The 19,778-nt window shown below is 41.8% G+C and overlaps 1 protein-coding gene across 1 annotated transcript in view; it reads right to left on the bottom strand.

The window, feature by feature from the left end:
* Nucleotides 1–19,778, bottom strand: part of MRPS5 (mitochondrial ribosomal protein S5) — a 61,328-nt gene that overhangs the window by 23,398 nt on the left and 18,152 nt on the right. Inside the window, exons 3-5 of the mRNA XM_069954687.1 lie at nucleotides 11,930–12,055; nucleotides 11,272–11,505; nucleotides 6,943–6,977 (exon numbers count right to left, since the gene is read on the bottom strand). Of these exons, the coding sequence (XP_069810788.1) occupies nucleotides 6,943–6,977; nucleotides 11,272–11,505; nucleotides 11,930–12,055 (395 nt within the window). The remainder of the gene's footprint in view (nucleotides 1–6,942; nucleotides 6,978–11,271; nucleotides 11,506–11,929; nucleotides 12,056–19,778) is intronic.

The following is a 19,778-nucleotide window of genomic DNA, read 5'->3' as shown; positions in this document are numbered from 1 at the left end:
AAAAAAAAAGTTCATCCTTTAAAGACAAAATTGTCTGTCTGCAAAGGGTTAAAATGAAAGTAGAAAAAGGGACAAATATTAAAAAAATAAAAATACCCCCTATTCTAATCTAGACGATCAGCCCTAGTTTACACTGTGGCTTGGGCAGTCTAGTTTGGTCTTTACATCTGTGAATTGGTGAATGCTGCAGACCATACGTGACCAGACGTGAGGGCTTCGGACAATCATGTTCATTATTATTCTGTAAATTTCATTAATCACATTTATTTAAAACTAAATTTTCCCTCTTCAGGTCATTCTATATTGTATTAAATTCAACATTATATTAATTGTATTCTAAGATAATTATGTATAACTTTCCCAAAAAATTAATGTGCACCCTAGGCGAGGTTATATTTTATGAAGTGATAATTGGCATCCTGCTGGCAATCCATTGGTTTGGAAATAACAGTTGTTTGATATTGTAATGAATGCATTATACTCTGCCTTTACATGTAGAAAACAAGGAACAGTTACAGACAATGTCAGAGCCGCTTTTCCGAAATGTTCTTTTATGGTGCGTTCACACCTACAGGATCTGCAGCTGATTTTCTGCAGCAGATTTCATTTAAATAACTGAACACCGCATCAAATCTGCTGCAGATCCTGTAGGTGTGAACGCACCCTTAGGCCAGGTTCAGACGCTGTAACTGTGCGGCTGTATTTGCGGCTGTAATTGTGCGGCGGTATTTTTGGTGGTTCGTGTGTATGCTTGGAAGTATAGTATATGCGGCTGCACAGTGCACACTATGTCTGAATCTACGGCCCGATCGTAAACGGACCCGTAAAAAATGAACAAGACCATTGTTTGCGGCTGGACATGCGGCCGAGGATTGACAGGCGGTCCGTACGGAGTACTTCAAAAATAGCCGGCAATGATGCCGAATGCCGATGCCTCTAATAGTTAATATATTAAATTAATAAAACACATTCTCTTTGTAATAAAGACACTTTCGTTGTTCAATAATTTATTTCTAACGAATCCATCATTTTGCAATTAAATATACTGTTAAAATAAATAGATATATAAATAAATGTATATTTATCTATATATTTATTTTTTGACAGTATATTTAATTGCACAATGATGGATTCGTTAGAATTAAATTATTGAACACCGAAACTGAATTTATTTCCACGAAAATGTGTTTTATTAATTAAATATTAATTAGTACAGGAAGCTCCATAAGCCATTAATTCTCTATTGCCGGGAATATGCATTCTGTACTAATCATCACATTACTTTAATTAAAACATCAAATGTTTCTTCTAATTATGTTATCACAATAGCATTATTAGAAGAAACATTTAGAATTATATGTGCGCTCAGCTGATTGGCTGTTCGGCTGAGCGCACATATAATGAGCCGGTCCGCAGTACAGTGACTTCATTGTGCTGCGGACCAGCGAAGAGGACACATCGGGACATCGGATGGTGAGTATAGAGCTCTCCCCACCCCCTCCCCAGCACTGCACCCATCCCCAGCAAGGAAGGGGGGCTCACTTAACCCCTTCCTTGCTGGGATGGGTGCAGTCTGACATCAGTCTGGCCCCCAGGGGGTTAAGGGGGATGCAATACATCCTCCCTTAACCTCTTGGGGGCCAGACTGTAAGCAGCGATCTGTAAAGATGCTGCATACTGTAAGGAGCACAACACCGCTCACAATGATGGGTGTTGTGCTCCTGTTTGTGTTTTTTTTTTGTGTGTTTCTCCCTTTTTGTTTTTCAGATATCGGTATCCTGTGGATTACGTCGGATTCCATGGACTACGTCGATGACCAGCGATTGTTGTTTTAATTTTTTTAATAAAATGGTCAATGAGGGGTGTGGGGGTGTTTTTATTTGAATAAAAAATTTTTTTAACTTGTGTCTTGTCTTTATTTCTTTACTTTTTAGACTTAGTAGTGGAAGCCGTCTAATAGACGGAATCCATTACTAAGTTGGGGCCTAGTGTTAGCCGGTATAAAATGGCTAACACTAACCCCCCATTATTTCCCCAGTACCCAATGCCACCAGGGGTACTGGGAAGAGCCGGGTGCCAGTGGTCCCGGAGCGTCAAAATTGGCGCTCCTGGACCGGGCGGCAGCAGGCTGGTAAGATTTAGGCTGGGGAGGGCCTAAAACAATGGCTCTTACCACCCTGGTGTTACCAGGCTGCTGTCGTTTGGTTTTTAACCCGGCTGGTTATAAAAATAGGGGGGACCCTATGCGTTTTTTTTAATTATTTAAATTATTTTATTGCTGGGAGGGGTGCAGTGCTGGGGAGGGGGTGGGGAGAGCTCTATACTCACCATCCGATGTCCCGATGTGTCCTCTTCGCTGGTCCGCAGCACAATGAAGTCACTGTACTGCGGACCGGCTCATTATATGTGCGCTCAGCCGAACAGCCAATCAGCTGAGCGCACATATAATTCTAAATGTTTCTTCTAATAATGCTATTGTCATAACATAATTAGAAGAAACATTTGATGTTTTAATTAAAGTTAAGTGATGATTAGTACAGAAAGCTCTATTGCCGGGAATATGAATTAACGGCTTATGGAGCTTCCTGTACTAATTAATATTTAATTAATAAAACACATTTTCGTTGAAATAAATACAGTTTCTTTGTTCAATAATTTAATTCTAACGAATCAATCATTGTGCAATTAAATATACTGTCAAAAAATAAATATATATATATAAATATACATTTATTTATATATATATTTATTTTAACAGTATATTTAATTGCAAAATGATGGAATCGTTTACATTTAATTATTGAACAATGAAAGGGACTTTATTACAAAGAAAATGTGTTTTATTAATTCAATATATTAACCATGAGAGACATCGGCTATAGTGCAGAGGATCGCAAACCCCGGTAATAGCAATTCATGTAAACTGTGTTCCCTGCTTTCCCAGATGCATCCAGAGGTGTTTGCATCACTTTCTTAACATTTTATTTGTTATTTTTAGTTGAACCAGATTTCCAAGTAAATGACCGTATGTTTTGAGCCGCATGTCTATTTTTTCCCACGGCCGGAGTTTCACCCGCACATTTACAGCCGCATAAAAAATACAGCCGCAGAGTTACAGCGTCTGAACCTAGCCTTACAATGAATGTCCACTAGAGTTCCAGTGGCTGAGCGTTCGGGGTTTGATTTACTCATACAAAGTTCCAAACCTCTAAGGCTGGGTTCACACTGCGTTTTTTTTAGTAGCTGACACTACTTTTGTGTCCGTTAAAAAAAAACTTTTTTTTTTTTTTTTACAATGAAAGTCAATAGAAAAACGGATGCACACTAATGCATCCGTTTTTATCCATTTTTTTTGCAAAAAACAGATTGCAAAAATGCAGTGTGAACCTAGCCTCAATCGACATAAAATTAAATCACATGATTCAGACTACCCAAAGTCACCACTAGAGGGAGCTTGGGAGCTCTTGCTGCATATGGTTTAAAGGGAATGTGTCATCAGAAACTGACTATTTTATAAAATAATATTGCGGTTTAATTTTCACCACTGGGGTCAAAACTAAGCTTAAACTTTCTGTTGTGTCTGTAGTAATAAGAGGAGGGTGCTTTAAGGCGATTTTTACAGCCTTGAGGGCATGTGACACCAGTAGATATAATAGCTCTTTACAGGTCGCAGAGAGACCTCAGTAATGTCTCGCATTCAACGCAAAGGGACAAAGTCTGTCTATTGTCGTCCTTGCTGTAAAGCACGTCACTTAATGCTGTTAAAAACAGCTGAGGCAACATGGCAGCCCCCATAACAATGTACAAAAAAAATGAAAAAAAAATGCCAGCCAGAAAATAGAAACAGATTACCGTATTTTTCGGACTATAAGGCGCACCTTCAATTTTAGCCTGCTAAGCCATCTAGGTTCATATATAAGGCGCACCGGACGATAAGGCGCACCGGACTATAAGGCGCACCGGACTATAAGGCGCACCGGACTATAAGGCGCACCGCATCTAGTTTGAACAAACGAAAAACGATCATACAAAAAAAAAAAAAAAATTATGGCAATAATGTGCATCTGATGCTGATTCTCTTTAAATGAAACAAAACTCAGACCGTAAATCATACCGTACTTTATTTAACTTTTTAACACTAACTGACAACTTGTTTAGTTGTAACTGTAAATCAGTACACTTGCGGTATATTCTCAATTCATTCCTCCACTACAAATCCATCAAATTCTTCATCTTCAGTGTCGGAGTTTAACAGTTGGGCGATTTCGGCATCAAGCATTCTCTGGTCCCCCTCATCATCATCATCATCTGAGTCGGTCTCGTTGCTGCTTAGCTCTTCAGTGATGATTCTAGCCTTCCTGAAAGCTCAGGTGACACTGGAGACCGATACCTTCTCCCAGGCATCCACGATCCATTTGCACATAGTAGCATAACTTGCCCGGCGTTGCCTCCCTGTGTTGGTGAATGTGTGGTCACCTTCTGTCATCCAATGCTCCCATGCAGCTCGCAATTTAACTTTAAATGACCTATTAATGCCGATATCTAGCGGCTGGAGCTCTTTGGTTAATCCACCTGGAATGACGGCAAGCTCCGAGTTAGTTTTCTTCACTTGGGCTTTGACAGCATCGGTCACATGGGCGCGCATGGAGTCACAGACCAATAGGGATGGGGATTTGTGAAAAAAGCCATCCGGTCTCTTGACGTAGACCTCCTTTAGCCACTCACTCATCTTCTCCTCGTCCATCCAGCCCTTTGGGTTAGCCTTGACGATGACACCAGCAGGAAGCTTTTCTTTTGGCAAAGTCTTCCTCTTGAAAATGACCATGGGTGGTAACTTCTGTCCATTAGCCTGACAGGCGAGGACTACAGTGAAAGAAGACTTCTCGTGTCCTGTGGTACGTATAGATACTGTACTGGTCCCTGTTCTCTCAACAGTACGTTGTACAGGGATGTCGAAAGTGAGGGGTACCTCATCCATGTTAGTGATGGCCAGCTTCTCTTCATAATCCTTTGGCAGTTGCTGGCAGACAGTTGTTCTGGCGCGGATGGAGAGATTACGCCTTTTCATAAAACGAAAGCACCATGAAGGACCTCCTTGAAAGTCCTTGATCTCCATGTCGCGTGCTAACGCTGTGGCTTTGAGTCGGATAGAGACAGTGGAGACACTTCTCCCTGCGGTTCTCTGTTCGATAACCCACTGTTCTACTTTATCCTCCAAATGTGGCCATCTTGCTTTGTGTCCTCTGAAACTCAGTGTGCTCTTCTTTACCTGGCGTAGGGCATCTTTTTGTTTCCTCCAGTTACGCACCATAGATTCATTAATGTTAAATTCCCTTGCAGCTGCTCTATTTCCATGCTCTGCTGCATAGCTTATTGCTTTAAGCTTAAAATCAGCATTATAAGCATGTCTTTTAACAGGAGGCATTTTTGGGGTCTGCTGTAAGTCACCTGTCACCTGTCACAGTACTTACTGAAGCTCCTTATGTCACAGTACTGAGGAATCTAACTATGGTGGCCCTAATGCACCATGCAGGATAGGCAGAATTCTGCCAGCGAATCCCGTTGTCAGAATTCTGCATGGAGCATTGTGGCCACCATAGTTAGGAGCCTCAGAGCAGGTAGAGCGGGACAGTGGGAGAGAGGGGGCGTGGTTTAGCCACTGAGGAGAGCGGCTGTGTCCTGGCCGAGCTCCCGCTTCGAACGGCTGCTGTACTGCACAGCAAGGCTTTATTTTACTCTAAACCCTTCATTGATCCAGGCGAGCGGCGGAGGAAGCTGCACAGAGGAAGCTGGAAGCCTCTCTCCCCTCTGCCCGGTCAAAGCAACGTGGCGCCGGAGTCCCTGCGGCTCCCTCTCCCTCCTGCTCATATGCCGGCGGCGGAGCGGTGTGGCAGACTGCTCCGTCACACACAGCATCAGCGGGGACACGCAGGGAGCCCATGGCAGCCCATACTCTTCCCTCATCTGACAGGTAAGAGTGCCTGACAGAACAGCCTGCCTGCAAATACAGTCTCCCCCGGACCCTTGCCGAGCTTACCGCAGAGCCGCAGCATTAGGCCCCGTTCCCACTGAGGAAAGGTAGCGGAATTCCGCGACGGAATTGTCCGCCGTGGAATTCCGCTACCTTTCCTCAGTGAGAACAGGGCCTTAGTTTCCCTCTGCCTCCACTCGGGCTCCCCCTCCCCTTCGGAATGCAGACACCTCAGCACAGCAGCGCTCAGCCCCGTCTGGAGAGAGCGGGACAGCACAGGAGTCCAGGTGAGGGAGCGCTGCGCTGTGCTGTGTCTATCTGTGCCATGGAGGCCGGAGCTGTCCCGGTCCACATATAAGGCGCACCGGACTATAAGGCGCACTTACAATTTCTTAGAAAATCATAGTATTTTAAGTGCGCCTTATAGTCCGAAAAATACGGTAGAATAAAAAAACAAAAGTTTTTGTATCTCACTCTAGTCTATTGTCTTCTACACAAAGATGGCGATGATAGATTTACATCACCACTGACTGGATCAATGGGGGCTACACTGTTAATATTTCACTTACAGAGATACTAACTCTTGTTCTCTGACAAAGCTATTAAAATAAAATTACTGGAAAATCCTAACGCTAAAAAGCCACCATGGACTGTTTAACGCAAACGGCATTTTATATAACTTTTATGAAGCAAGCCATTACAAATAACTCAGAACTTTTTCCAAGTTCTTCTTGCCCTTTGCAAAGTCACTGGCGGCTGTCTCGGCTGGGTATTATCTATGTAGCTCAGCTGATAAGTCATCCATTAACATAGAGAATGCTCTATCTTGCTGTGCATTGTTTCAGACTTTCCTCATACAGAACAATTCCACCACCATAAAGTTGATATATGAAATGAAGTGAATGGAATGTCACCGCTACATTTAATTTGCTATCCCATTAGTAGCATACTTGCAAAGAAATAAAACTTACCTCAATCACTCTGCAGTCAAAGTTCTCATATGTTTCTGAGGGGAATAAGAAAAAAAAATGCATAGTTATAAAGTAATGGTGTAAGATACTAAATGGAGAACATTTTTTTTTATTACTTTTTATTTTTTTATTTTTATTTAATGTTGATGGCTTATAGGTATTGTAAATGGCACTGAATTCCTGCAGATGTCTAGGGTCCCATTCACACCTGAGGACACTTAGAAATAGTATCTTCTGCACATCACCTTAGCATTGCTACTATACTTTAATACATCCATCTCTATTTAACCCATCCATTACAATCTTTATTAGCCCAATTCTCTGCTTATCAATGCATTTAAAAGTGGGGCAGGACTGAAAAACATGGCTGCTCTCTCCCGATGGCACAACCGTCCACCAGACCCAACCCATAGACAAATGATTCTCCATTTAACCCCCTAGATGCTGCAGTTGCTATTGACTGAGTTATCAAGTAGGCTGAGCAGCCAAGATCACAGTTAGCTCTGATCCCAACCACGGTAGGTTGTATTAGCTTCAAAACCAGGGGTGGCACAGTCATGGCCCTGCAGCTGTTGCAAGACTACAATTCCCATCACACCCGGACAGAAAGCCTAAGCTTTAGCTGTCCCTGCATGACGGGAACGGTAGTATTGCAACAGCTGGAGGGCTGCAGTTTGACATCTGTGTTCTAAGCCTCTACACCTCTAGATCTTTATACCCACTAAATCATCCTACTCTAATGCCTGATAGGTGGAGGTCCAACCCCCCCCCCCACCCACCTTCCTCAAACCCATACCTATAAGAATACAGCAGCTAAGCTATGCTCAAAAGTGATTGAACCAGCATAGAGAAGGCCACGTGGCTTTCTGACACATTATATCAGGTATTCCTATATTTAAGTTACGATTAACCAAGATGGGAATACCCTTTAAGGCTATGTTCACACACAGTATTTTGGGCAGTATTTTGTAACCAAAATCGGGAGTGGATATAAAACACAGAAAGGCTATGTTCACACACTGTTTAAATTTAGTGGATGGCCGTCAGTTAATGACAAATAACTGCCATTGTTTTGAAATAATAGCTGTAATTGGCTGTTAAATGACGGCCATCCTCTAAATTTTACCAGTGTGTGAACGTAGCCTTTCTGTATTTTCAATCCAGTCCTGGTTTTGTATTACAAAATACTCACCATAATACTGAGCAAATATAGTGTGTGTGAACCTAGCCTAAAGTGGTATTCTGCTTAAACATAACTTTTCATATGTTGCTTGCCATAGTGAGACTAACCATTGAATATTTATCATCTATTCAGTCTCCTTCCCCCAGTTCTGAGCTGCTGCTTTCTGCTGAAGACACAAAAAACTGTGTGTGAGCTTTTCTCTCTATCTCCCCCTCCTTCCTTACGGTATAGCTGATTTAAAAAAGTGCCCATCTACAATTTTGTAATGCTGGGTGGGATAATCACAGTGAGTTCATCAGCAACTTGGCCTCAGAATAACCCTCCCAGCATTACAAAGAAGTTACAAGGTTGCAGATAAAGCCTGCCCAGGACTTATTTGCATGAGCTGTCACGAAAGGGAGGAGTGAGGAGGGGGAGGAGGAGAGAAAAGATCAGACACAGATTTCTTTGTCTTCAACAGAAAACAGCAGCTCAGAACTGGGTGAAGAAGACTGAATAGATTAGTACAAGTATGGAAGGAACTGTTAGTCTCACCACGGGCAGCAACAAATTACTCCTTTAAAGTTCTTCCCGTACACCCACCCTTTTTCTACCCTACAAAATAAAAGTTATTACTGTAAAATAATTTGTTGGGCACTCTCCAAGCTTTAGCTACTGAGATAGATATTACCTTTTGCCCTAAACAGAAGTCGAGACACGGGCACAACTGAAATATCACAGAACGGCAGTAAATGTTTTCTTGTTTTGACCTTTTTACAGAAGGAACAGTACAATGTAACATAAAGGCAAAAAGAACCAAGGGAAAAGAAGCTGACAGATTGTTTTCTTATTATTCTGGACAGGTGAATAGGAAGTACATTACAGAGCGATGCGGATGACTGGCTGAAGGTCTTTGTCTCCCCTATGATTATTCCTAAATCACAAGAATCATTTCCATCTGCCTTATCATTGGTAATTAATGGACGCAATAAATGGTGGCAATCTCTATGGGGTTCTTTGGAGGACATATTTATGTACTTAAACAAGCATTTACAATATTGCAATATTAAAGGAGAAGTTCATCAACAATTTGTAATTTACTTCTATTAAAAAAATCTCAAGTACTTATCAGCTGCTGTATGTCCTACAGGAAGTGGTGTATTCTTTCCAGTCTGGAGAGCAGGAGAAGTTTTCTATAAGATTTGCTACTGTTTTGGACAGTTGCTGTCACAGTCAGAGGTGGCAGCAAAGAGCACTGTGTCTGACTGGAAAGAATACACCACTTCCTGCACTGATAAGTACTAGAAGACTTGATATATTTTTAATAGAAATAAATTATAAATCTCTGGCACTTGCTGGGACCAGTTGATTTGAAAGGTTTTTTTGTGTGTGTGTGTGTGTGTGTGTGTGTGTGTGTGCGTGATATTTGGAAAAGATTACACCGTGAGCACACACGTACATTTTATGCTTTGTTGAACTATTGATATTGATTTGTAATATCCCTTTTATTTTGGCATTGAAATAATACTGTATAAGGGCATACACAGCTATAGATTGTTCTTCTTGCTCATATATAAGAAGGACATAGAGCTGTCCTCTGCCGTCAGGTAAATGTGAAGGCTAAATAAATCTGGCCACCACTACAGATCCTACTAGGGTTGTCACTCAGGTTCGTAGAGTGGATGTGGCTGGTCTACTTCAGAAGACGTGTCCTGCTGAAACATGACAGTATGACCATTTGTAACCTCAAGGAAATGCCTCAAAATGATCCCCAAATAAGCCATTGTACCAGTTTTAAGAAGACAACTGATGTCTAGCACAGTGAGGTTCACTCTCTACAGATTAGGGGGAACTTAAACTTTCAAACCAACAGAAAGTTATATAGATTTGTAATTCTATTTAAAAATCTCAAGTCTTCCAGTGCTTCTTAGCTGCTGTATGTCCTGCAGGAAGTGGTGTATTCTTTCCAGTCTTAGACAGTGCTCTCTGCTGCCACCTCTGTCCATGCCAGGAACTGTCCAAAGTAGTAGAAAATACCCATAGAAAACCTCTCCTGCTCTGGACAGTTCCTGACATGGAAAGAGGTGGCAGCAGAGAGCACTGTGTCAGACAAAATAAAACACCACTTTCGGCAGGACATACAGCAGCTAATAAGTATGGAAAGACCTAATATTTTTAAATAGAAGTAAATTACAAATCTATATAACTTTCTGAAACCAGTTGATTTGAAAGAAAAAGATTTTTGCCGGAGTCTCCTTTAAAGGACAACTCCCGCGGGACCCCCCAAAAAAAAAAAACACAGACACACACAGACACCATACTCACCATCTCTCCGGTGACGATCGCCACTCGATTCGCCCGCCGTCCGCCTCTCCGTCGCCGCTGTCCGCCATCCAGCGATGTCTCCGACTTCCGGGTCCAGGGGATGGAAAAGGCTGCCAGTGCGCTTGCGCACCGGCAGCCTTTTCATTGGCTGGAGCGCATCACATGGCTTCCAGCAAGCTCAGCCAATCAGGGCTGAGCAAGCTGGAAGCCATGTGATGCGCTCCAGCCAATGAAAAGGCTGCTGGTGCGCATGTGCACCAGCAGCCTTTTCATCCCCATTCACTTTGCATGAAGACGCCGAGGAGGAAGAAGACCCGGACCGCCCCTCGGCTCTGACGTCGTCGTCACCAGATGCCGCCCTGGAGAAGAGGACCGTGACGATCGTAATAGGTAATGTATACATTCCTTAACTTCCGGGGTGGGGGGTCGGGGGTCCGAAAGTGGGGGAAGGGGGCCAGGCCGGGTATTTAACCACATTACAAAGTTATATAACTTTGTAATGTGTGTTAAATGAGCAAAAAAAAATTTTTGTGGGAGTTGTCCTTTAAATACCCAGGCCTCAACCAATCAAAACTTTTGACATCTGTGTGACCTGTCAGTTTTTTTTTTTTTAGTGATGGCAACGCTTTAAAGCATTTACTTTTATACTTAAGTACAAACTACTATTAGAGACACACACAATAAAATATTACCCCCAATGACCCCAAACTTCTTATAGAAATTCCAACAGAAAGAAAAGCCTATCGAAACTGTAGAAAATTTGGAAAAGAACAGGTAACTGTCTTGAAATATATTTCTCAAATTTCTTGAAACTGTACAAGAATTGTGAATATGAGGATTACCTCCATTGGGGCCGGGATCCGGATGCCCAATACTGACTCCTCCCCAGCTTTGGCCAGTCCATCCTCTTTCTCGCTTTACTCTCGTCTTTCGTTTCTTCTCAAAATCATCTCTTTCCTGCAGTATTTTGGCTTGCATTGCATCTAGCTGTTCCTGATCCCTTTTTGCTATGGCCTGTGTTTTTCCACTTGCTAATACAGGGGTATTCAGCCCTGGCCAAAGATATCCAAATTTCCCTAAAAATAGAAAGAAGAAAAGCTTTAGGTTACGATCAGTATGGATTATTTGTTAGGCTAAAAGAACTTCAAAATCGGTATTGTCAAAATAAAACCAAAAAAATCGTAAAAAACCATCAGATGGATATGAATGTTCAGACTGGTTGCTAGAAAAAGCTGCATGCTGAGTACAGTCCCTCCACATGACACAATTCGGTCTCAGAGTGTGAGATAGAAGCACTCAGCCACAAGCTTCTCTCCACACTTGTTCAAAAGTTTCCCTATCATCTGTGAAAGTGTGACATGTCACAGAGCTCCTGGCTCTATCTAGCAATTGGTGGGTGCCTAAACACCCAAACCCTGTCTCGTTGCAAATGACAGGAACACTTTAAGGGGAGGGGGGGGGATGCAAAAAACACAATAAACATTCAATTAAAGGACTTACCATCTCCAATGTTTTGTCCGATATTAAGATTTCTTTTTATTCTTTTCTTGGTTCTTTTACCTCTCCCCTTTCGAGCGCCACCACCAGTCTCCGCCAACACTCCTTTCCATAGTTCATTTGCAGTCACTGCAATGTAAAAAAACAACCGAGATTTAGGAAAAAGACAGGACAATAGCTAGAAAATAGAAGGGACTATGAATAAAAGTTGATTAATATGATAGCAGAGTAGTAAACATAGTACATGTGCAGGTTTCTATACTTCATGATATTGTAGTCAATGATCCCTACAGAGCCGATTACATTGTTAGGGGTTCTACAAATCCGATGGTTCTTAATAAAAAGCCTGATAACATTTACTGTATGTTTCACCAAAACATGGCAAAGTCAAAAAATAAAAAAATCTTTTTTTGCTACTTCAGCTTCCTATTTATTGCTGACTGTACATAAGAGAAAGTTAGCTTGTCTGGTCTATCTTTTACAGAAGATTGCTGCCTCCCAGCCAGAGATCAAGCAACCAAATATTTTCCCATTGTCCTAAAAGCATTATTTTGAAATACAGCAATCAGTGGCAATATTTTCTTTTTACAGCATTTTCCAGCCTATAAGATGACTGGGCGTATAAGACGACCCCCAACTTTTCCAATTATAATATAGAGTTTGAGATATACTCGCCGTATAAGACTACCGCCTTCCAACGCACACCAAATAACAATTAACAAAAAAACATCAGATAGCAGTGAGATCTGAGAGGCAGAGAAGGAGGTATAGTATACCAGTAGGATACAAGGATGGCCAGACAGGTGAAAGATGTGTTTTTCTGGGCACAGCGTCGCTCTACCGTATCTCTTTTTTCCATACCCCGGACGTCTGCAGCTTGCTCTGCCCTTCATACAGGCACTGCATGCGGTGGAGATGCAACCGTTTTTTTAGTACCCACTTTATGTGAAGGCTAGTGAAGAGCAAATAGTGAAATATTCGAATATTCGATATTCGTACGAATATCTCCCGAATATTCGATCCCATTAAAGTCTATGGGAACAAGTATTCGATTATTGAAAAACATCTATTCGACCACTTGGATGTAAAAACCGGAAGCTTGGGGATTTGAACGCTTATCGAATATTTTTTGAATATTCGGCGAACTATTCGATAATATTCGATAGATCAAATACCTTACTATTCGATCGAACAGTATTCGCTCATCACTAGTGGAGACCGCAGATTCTTCAGTCTGGTTCCGAAGTTTTTCAGCACCCTCCCTATAAGACGACACCCGGCGTATAAGACGACCCCTGATTTTTTAGAAGATTTTACTGGGTTAAAAAGTAGTCTTATACGCAGGAAAATACAGTATTGAATTTTGAGCTTTTTTTATTTTATTGGTCTGCATTGTGTTTCAGAATCATCTCTCTTTTATAGTTGATCTATATAGATGATTGCACAATACTACTTGCAGCTCCTTATGTAAGACCACATCTCAGATTGCTCATCAGGTTTGTAAAAAAGGAAACCAATTTTCTCAAGGTTAAAAGAAAACAAAAGGGCGAGGTTTAGGCGCTATATTAAAGCCGGTTACAGACTGTAGAAATCAAGAGTGACAAGAAGCAATAATAATGCAGATGCAGGGCCCCGTGCCAGACCAAACACTTACAGATTCCATTATTTTCTGAATGTACGCTATTATACCACAATGAAGAGTACAAAATAATTGGGTGACAATGCAAGAGCCCAGCAAGACTCCATTTGAAAAGTATTGTACTTGCAAATAACATCAGGTTCTCTCATCGTTTTAAACATAAAAAAGGATTTAAAAAAAAAAAAAAAAAAAAAAAAAAAAAAAAAAAAGTTACTTGTGTTGAGCTGACATCCCTGTATATGACAAAAAAATATGCTTCTATGACTGAAGAGATCCTTTAACCAATTAAGGTCAAAGCCTATTTTCATTTTTGCGCTTTTGCTTATTCCATTTTAAGTTTAAAAGTCCATAGCGCTTGCATTTTTTCACCTAGAGACGTATATGAGCGCTTATTTTTTGCGAAACCAATTGTACTTTGCAATGACCGGCATTATTTTTCCATAACATATGCTGCGAAACCGGAAAAAATCATTTGCGCTGTCAAATTGAAAAAAAAAACAAATTTGCTTTGATTTCGGGGAGTTTTGCATTTACGCCGTCCGTCCTATGGTAAAACTGACTTGTTATGCATGTTCCTCAAGTCGTTACGATTACTATGATATATAACATGTATAACTTATATTGTATCGGATGGCCTGTAAAAAATTCAAACCATTGTTAACAAATATACGTTCCTTAAAATCGCTCTATTCCCAGGCTTATAGCGCTTTTATCCTTTGGTCTATGGGGCTGTGTGAGGTGTCAGTTTTTGCGCCATTATGTGTTCTTTCTATCGGTACCTTGATTGCGCATATACGACTTTTTGATAGTTTTTTATTACATTTTTTCTGGATTTGATGCGACCAAAAATGCGCAATTTTGCACTTTGGAATTTTTTTGCGCTGACGCCGTTTACCGTGCGAGATCAGGAATGTGGTTAATTAATAGTTCGGGCGATTACGCGCGCGGCGATACTAAATATGTTTATTTATTGATTTATATTTATAAAATGGGAAAAGGGGGGTGATTTGGACTTTTATTAGGGGAGGGGATTTTTTATTAATAAAAACACTTTTTTACTTTTTTTTTTACTGTAACTAGAAGCCCCCCTGGGGGACTTGTATATAGACAGCACTGATCTCTCATAGAGATCAATGCTGTGTACATACACAGCAAAGATCCATCAGATCGGTCATAGATTGCTATGGCCTGCTGCAGGCCATAGCAATCTATTGCCAAGCCGGGATCAGCGTCATTCCGACGCTGAGGCCCGGCACGGGCAGAAGAACGGATCTCCCCCCCGCGATCGCATCGCGGGGGGGAGATCCGACCCACTAGACACCAGGGATAGTGTGCATAAAGCACTTCAATGCAGCTGTCAGGTTTGACAGCTGCATTGAAGTGCTTAATTAGCCGGCGCGGCAACGGGATCAGCGCCGTTCAGAGCGGGGTCCCGGCGGGACCCCGCTCTGAACACCCCCCGCGGCGCCATGACGTATCAGATACGTCATGGGTCGCTAAGGGGTTAAAGAAGTCCGGGGTAAATTTTTATTAAAGTATTGTATTGCCCCCGAAAAGTTATACAAATCACCAATATACACTTATTACGGGAAATGCTTTTAAAGTGCTTTTTCCCTGCACTTACTACTGCATCAAGGCTTCACTTCTTGGTTAAAATGGTGACGTCACGACCCGACTCCCAGAGCTGTGCGGGCTGTGGCTGCTGGAGAGGATGATGGCAGAGGGATGCTCAGTGTCCCTCCAGTGCCCGGTGTCCCTCAGTGTCCCCCTGCCATCATCCTCTCCAGCAGCCACAGCCTGCACAGCTCTGGGAGTCAGGTCGTGACATCACCATTTTATCCAGGAAGTGAAGCCTTGATGCAGTAGTAAGTGCAGGGGAAAAAGCTTTTTATAAACATTTTCCATAATAAGTGTATATTGGTGATTTGTAACTTTTGGGGGGCAATACAATACTTTAATAAACATTTTCCCTGGACGTCTCCTTTAAGGAAATATGAAATGCTTCATCTCTGTAAAAGGTACTTAGTAAATGGGGATTAGTTGAAGGATCACAGACACACACAAAGATGTAGAAGGGACAGAAATGTACATCGTAACATGTTAACAAGGTTAAAAGAAGATAAGAGTCCATAAGGTTCAACCCAAAGAAACCCTACTGTGTTGATCCAGAAAAAGGCAAAAACCTCTATGTGGCAGATATCAATTGCACCACATCAGCTTAGATCCAGATGAACATAACGCACTCGCATATCTATGTTGTTATTAAAGGGAATCTGTCAGTTGTAATTCACGTTCACTGCGGACACTGTTAGATAGAGCAAGGAGGCACATGGTACCCATCATATATCAGTCAGTGCTTCCAGAACATAGAAATGCTTTGATTCTCTTGTACAAACTGTATAAGAGCTTTTTCCAATGAATAATGTTCCCAGATATACAGACACATATATGAAAGGTACCATGTGTCGCCTTGACTAACAGTGTCAGCAGTTTGGAACATGAATTGTAGCCGGCACATTCAGGCCTCATTTGCACATTGATAATCCTGTCCATAGGGCTTGCCAGTATTTACAGTGGCATGGATCATGGCCCCTTCATGGACATGTAATAACTACGTGTATGGGGCTACTGACTGGCAGGATTGGCGATTAGAGAGGAGCGTGACTCCAGCATGCTTGGGACAGATCATTTGGCATTTGAATACGAGTGGCTAAAGAAGTTAGATGCACTAGGGACTCCAGGAAACCACAGATACAACCTCCGGCCTATGGCTGTATCCATGTTTTCCAGGGGTCCCTAGGGCCGCATTCAACTTTGTCAGTCACCGGTATTTAAATGCTCGAGTCGCACTCATCTCTAGTGCGGACACTACACAGAGTAGCTCACTATTTACTGTCACTTTAAGAGGCCTACAGCCCACAATAGGCTAAGGACTACTGACATAATGCGACGTATGACATATCACAATCTGTCTGATCATCTACCTGCACTACTGCTCTAAAGTTACCGACTTTCTAACTTACTGGAAGGAAAAAAAAAAAAAAAAAGTGTAATTTTCTTGATGCCTCTCATCTTGAGCCTTGTCTTTGATAGTGTAACACTCACATTGATCTTTCAAAGGTTTTCAATCTTTTATATCTTACCTTGAAATATACTGCCTGGGGTTTTCGCACACATGCTTACAAGTTACCGCTTCCTTACAGCGTCTGCAAACATCTAATCCCATCTATTCTGCCATTACCTTAGAACAGGTCTTCACGGGGAGCTGTACATGTTTTTATTCCAGCGTAAAGTTTAATAGAAATGTAAACCAATGCCTGCACTAACCGAGGACAATGGCTGTGAGAGTCAGTATTTTCTAGTATATTTTATAGATCTGACAAAAATCATCCATTAAATAGTAAAAGTTTGGTTCCACCAAGTTTCGCAAAAATCAAAACTTTTTCTCACTTTTTCTTCACTATTTTTACATTGACGGTAACACTTTAAAATGGGTTACCATAGATTAGAAAACACATAGCTCCCTTCCTCCAAAAACAGCGCCGTACTTGTCCTTAGGTTGTGTGTGGTATTACAGGTCTGCTCCATTCACTTTAACAGAACTGAGCCCCAATACCATACCCGAATTAAGGACAAGGGTAATGCTGTTTCTGGAACAAAGCAGCTACTGTATGTGTTTTATAATCCTGAATGATCCCTTATTTTTGGGACCTAAACAACCTCAAGAACAAGGACCAGAGTCTCCTGTGAGAATGGCCTTACTGCTCCATATTCAAGAGCTGCTGGTTAGAGTAGAATGATGAACTTGGTCATCTCCCATAGAGAATGAATAGGGTGGTGGTGCACACACAAGACTGCTGCTCCTTTACCATGGGAGACTTGGGTCCCAGCAGTCAAACTCTTCCCATTCAGATAGTTATTCCCTATTCTGACAATGGGGATAACATGTTATTATGGAACAACTCTTTTAAAATCAAAAAGTGACCTATTGTTTAATTGTATTGTTTAATTTAGAATTTTATAATGAACATTTTCTTTTCTCCAAATTTTCCATTTTATTACGTATACTGTACAACAATCCTGAGAACTTGCATTTTAGCCACTTGGCTTAAAAATAAGCTGAGTCTTCCTGTTCTGTACGGGTCATTTCCACCCAGTGCCCTCCTTATCATCATAGACAGGATTACAGTAAGAGGTGACAACAGTATATAGATAACAGAGGTACACACAATAGCCCTCTCTCTTAAGAGTAACCTCTACTAAAGTCACTGAGCATGCTCAGAAGCATTTCTTGAATTCTGGTTCAGCATATTGCGTTTTAAGTCATCTCATGTAATGCGCTGTAATCTAATCTATGCACTATTGCCATACATTCATCTACATGTGACAGCCTTAGGTACCTGGTGGCCATGTTCAGCTGCAGGGGTTGGTGATCGAATGTTAAAAAGCCCTTCTCTTTGTTGACGTCACTATAAGATAGATGCGAAAAAGTTGTGCAAAATTCGAGCATGCAAGGGTTCGTCTGAACTTGAGCATGCAGCATTTGATTAGCGGTGGCTGCTAAAGTTGGATGCAGGCCTAGGAAGTCCTGGAAAACATGGATACAGCATGCTCCAAGTTTGCCCAACTCTAGTTGTGAACACTGTCCCCAACATTTAAGGAATTAAATGGCCATGATGGAAGTTCTTTCTATTCTCAGTCATTGTTGCAGGAAGGTGCTTGTCAATCACATGCTTGTACAAGCAAGGCCACGGGCATAGGTTTACCCTGTACATCTGCGCTGGTCCGCATCTGCACACTTTCAGCACTGTAACCATAAAGTGCATGGTGCCAAGGAGGTCATCTGACATTAGAGGAGACCAGCGACGATGAAGAATTGTGGCAAACCATCACCGCTGTGCGTGTCTATAGCCTAAATACATTGTGGAAGCGGCCTACTACAGAGACATCTTATATTCATTATCTTCACGTGCCACTGACTAAACACTATGTTAACATTTCAACGCAGGTTCCCTCATTTACAGCTGCCTCCTTGTTCAGTTTGCTATGCCTCCTCTGGCAATGCATCTGTTTATATCAGCTGGTTCTCTGCCTAACAAATATTTGTCCTGCATCCTAATATAGGCAGCCTGTATATAGCAGCAATGGAGCAATGGGAGGTTCTGGGCAAAAAGGTATTGACAATCAAAATAAAATGGAAAAAAAAAACCTAAAGAAAAAAGAAAACTGGGGGAAATAATTTATTGCTGCAATCTATAAAGATATAGTCTATGTTTTGTACTTGAAAAACTAATTTAGCCTAATATCTCCAGATGCTAAAGTCTTCAAGTAACAGATTGTAACAGCAGGGTTTCCAAGAGTCTAATGCTGTTTACACATAAGAAATGCGTCCGCGAGACAGCTATTAACGCCTTTGGTTACAGTTTGCTTTGCTTTTTTTTTTTTTTTTGAAAGGAAGAAAAAAAAAGGAATCTCACTTCTATAGCTTATCAGTTAAAGGGGTTAAAAGGAAGAGGAAAACAGCGACTGTGGGGAAGGAGGAATTGGAGAGGGGAGTATGCCATCTTTCGTGCAGGGAAATCTGCCAAGAAGACCACCCCTCTGACAAGGCACCCCCACCCCATCATTTATTTTTATGTGTTTTTTTTTCCCTGTACAGATTTGCGCAACTTAAAAAACCAAAGGGTAAGGGTGCGTGACACATTGAGGCAGGTGGGATCCCATTGGGTGTGAACATAGCAGTTGATGTACCACCAAGTGTCATAGGATTGGAGGGATAGGAGGCTGTCATAACCAACGCAACAGTTGAACAAAGGAACCTGCAGACCCCCACTTAGACATCAGGGATGAAGGAGAAGAAAGAATTAGATGGCAGCCATCATGGGTCCCCCCTGCAGGGGGCTTAGCCATACTGTGATTTAAAAAGAAGAGGGGAACAATGCTGGGGACCAAGAATGGGGAAAGTTAGATGACTGCCAAACACATTGGACAACTGTCCAAGTTGGTGGGTTTGGCTGAATTTGCTTAGAGTTTGTGTCAGCTTGAGAGAAACCATGCTGGAGACCAGGAACGACAGGAGAGCCATAGGAAAGACCTGAAATAAGGAGGAGAGACATGCTGGGGACTAGAAATGAGTAAGGGCCAATGCCAGGGGCCAGGGGATAAAGGATTCACAGTAGGGACCAGCAACGAAATTCAGTCCATGTTGGGCAC

Source organism: Dendropsophus ebraccatus, chromosome 15, assembly GCF_027789765.1.
Source record: "Dendropsophus ebraccatus isolate aDenEbr1 chromosome 15, aDenEbr1.pat, whole genome shotgun sequence".
NCBI classification, from domain to species: Eukaryota; Metazoa; Chordata; class Amphibia; order Anura; family Hylidae; genus Dendropsophus; species Dendropsophus ebraccatus.
Note: the sequence above shows the minus strand (reverse complement) of the source record. Positions and strands in the feature narration are given on the sequence as shown.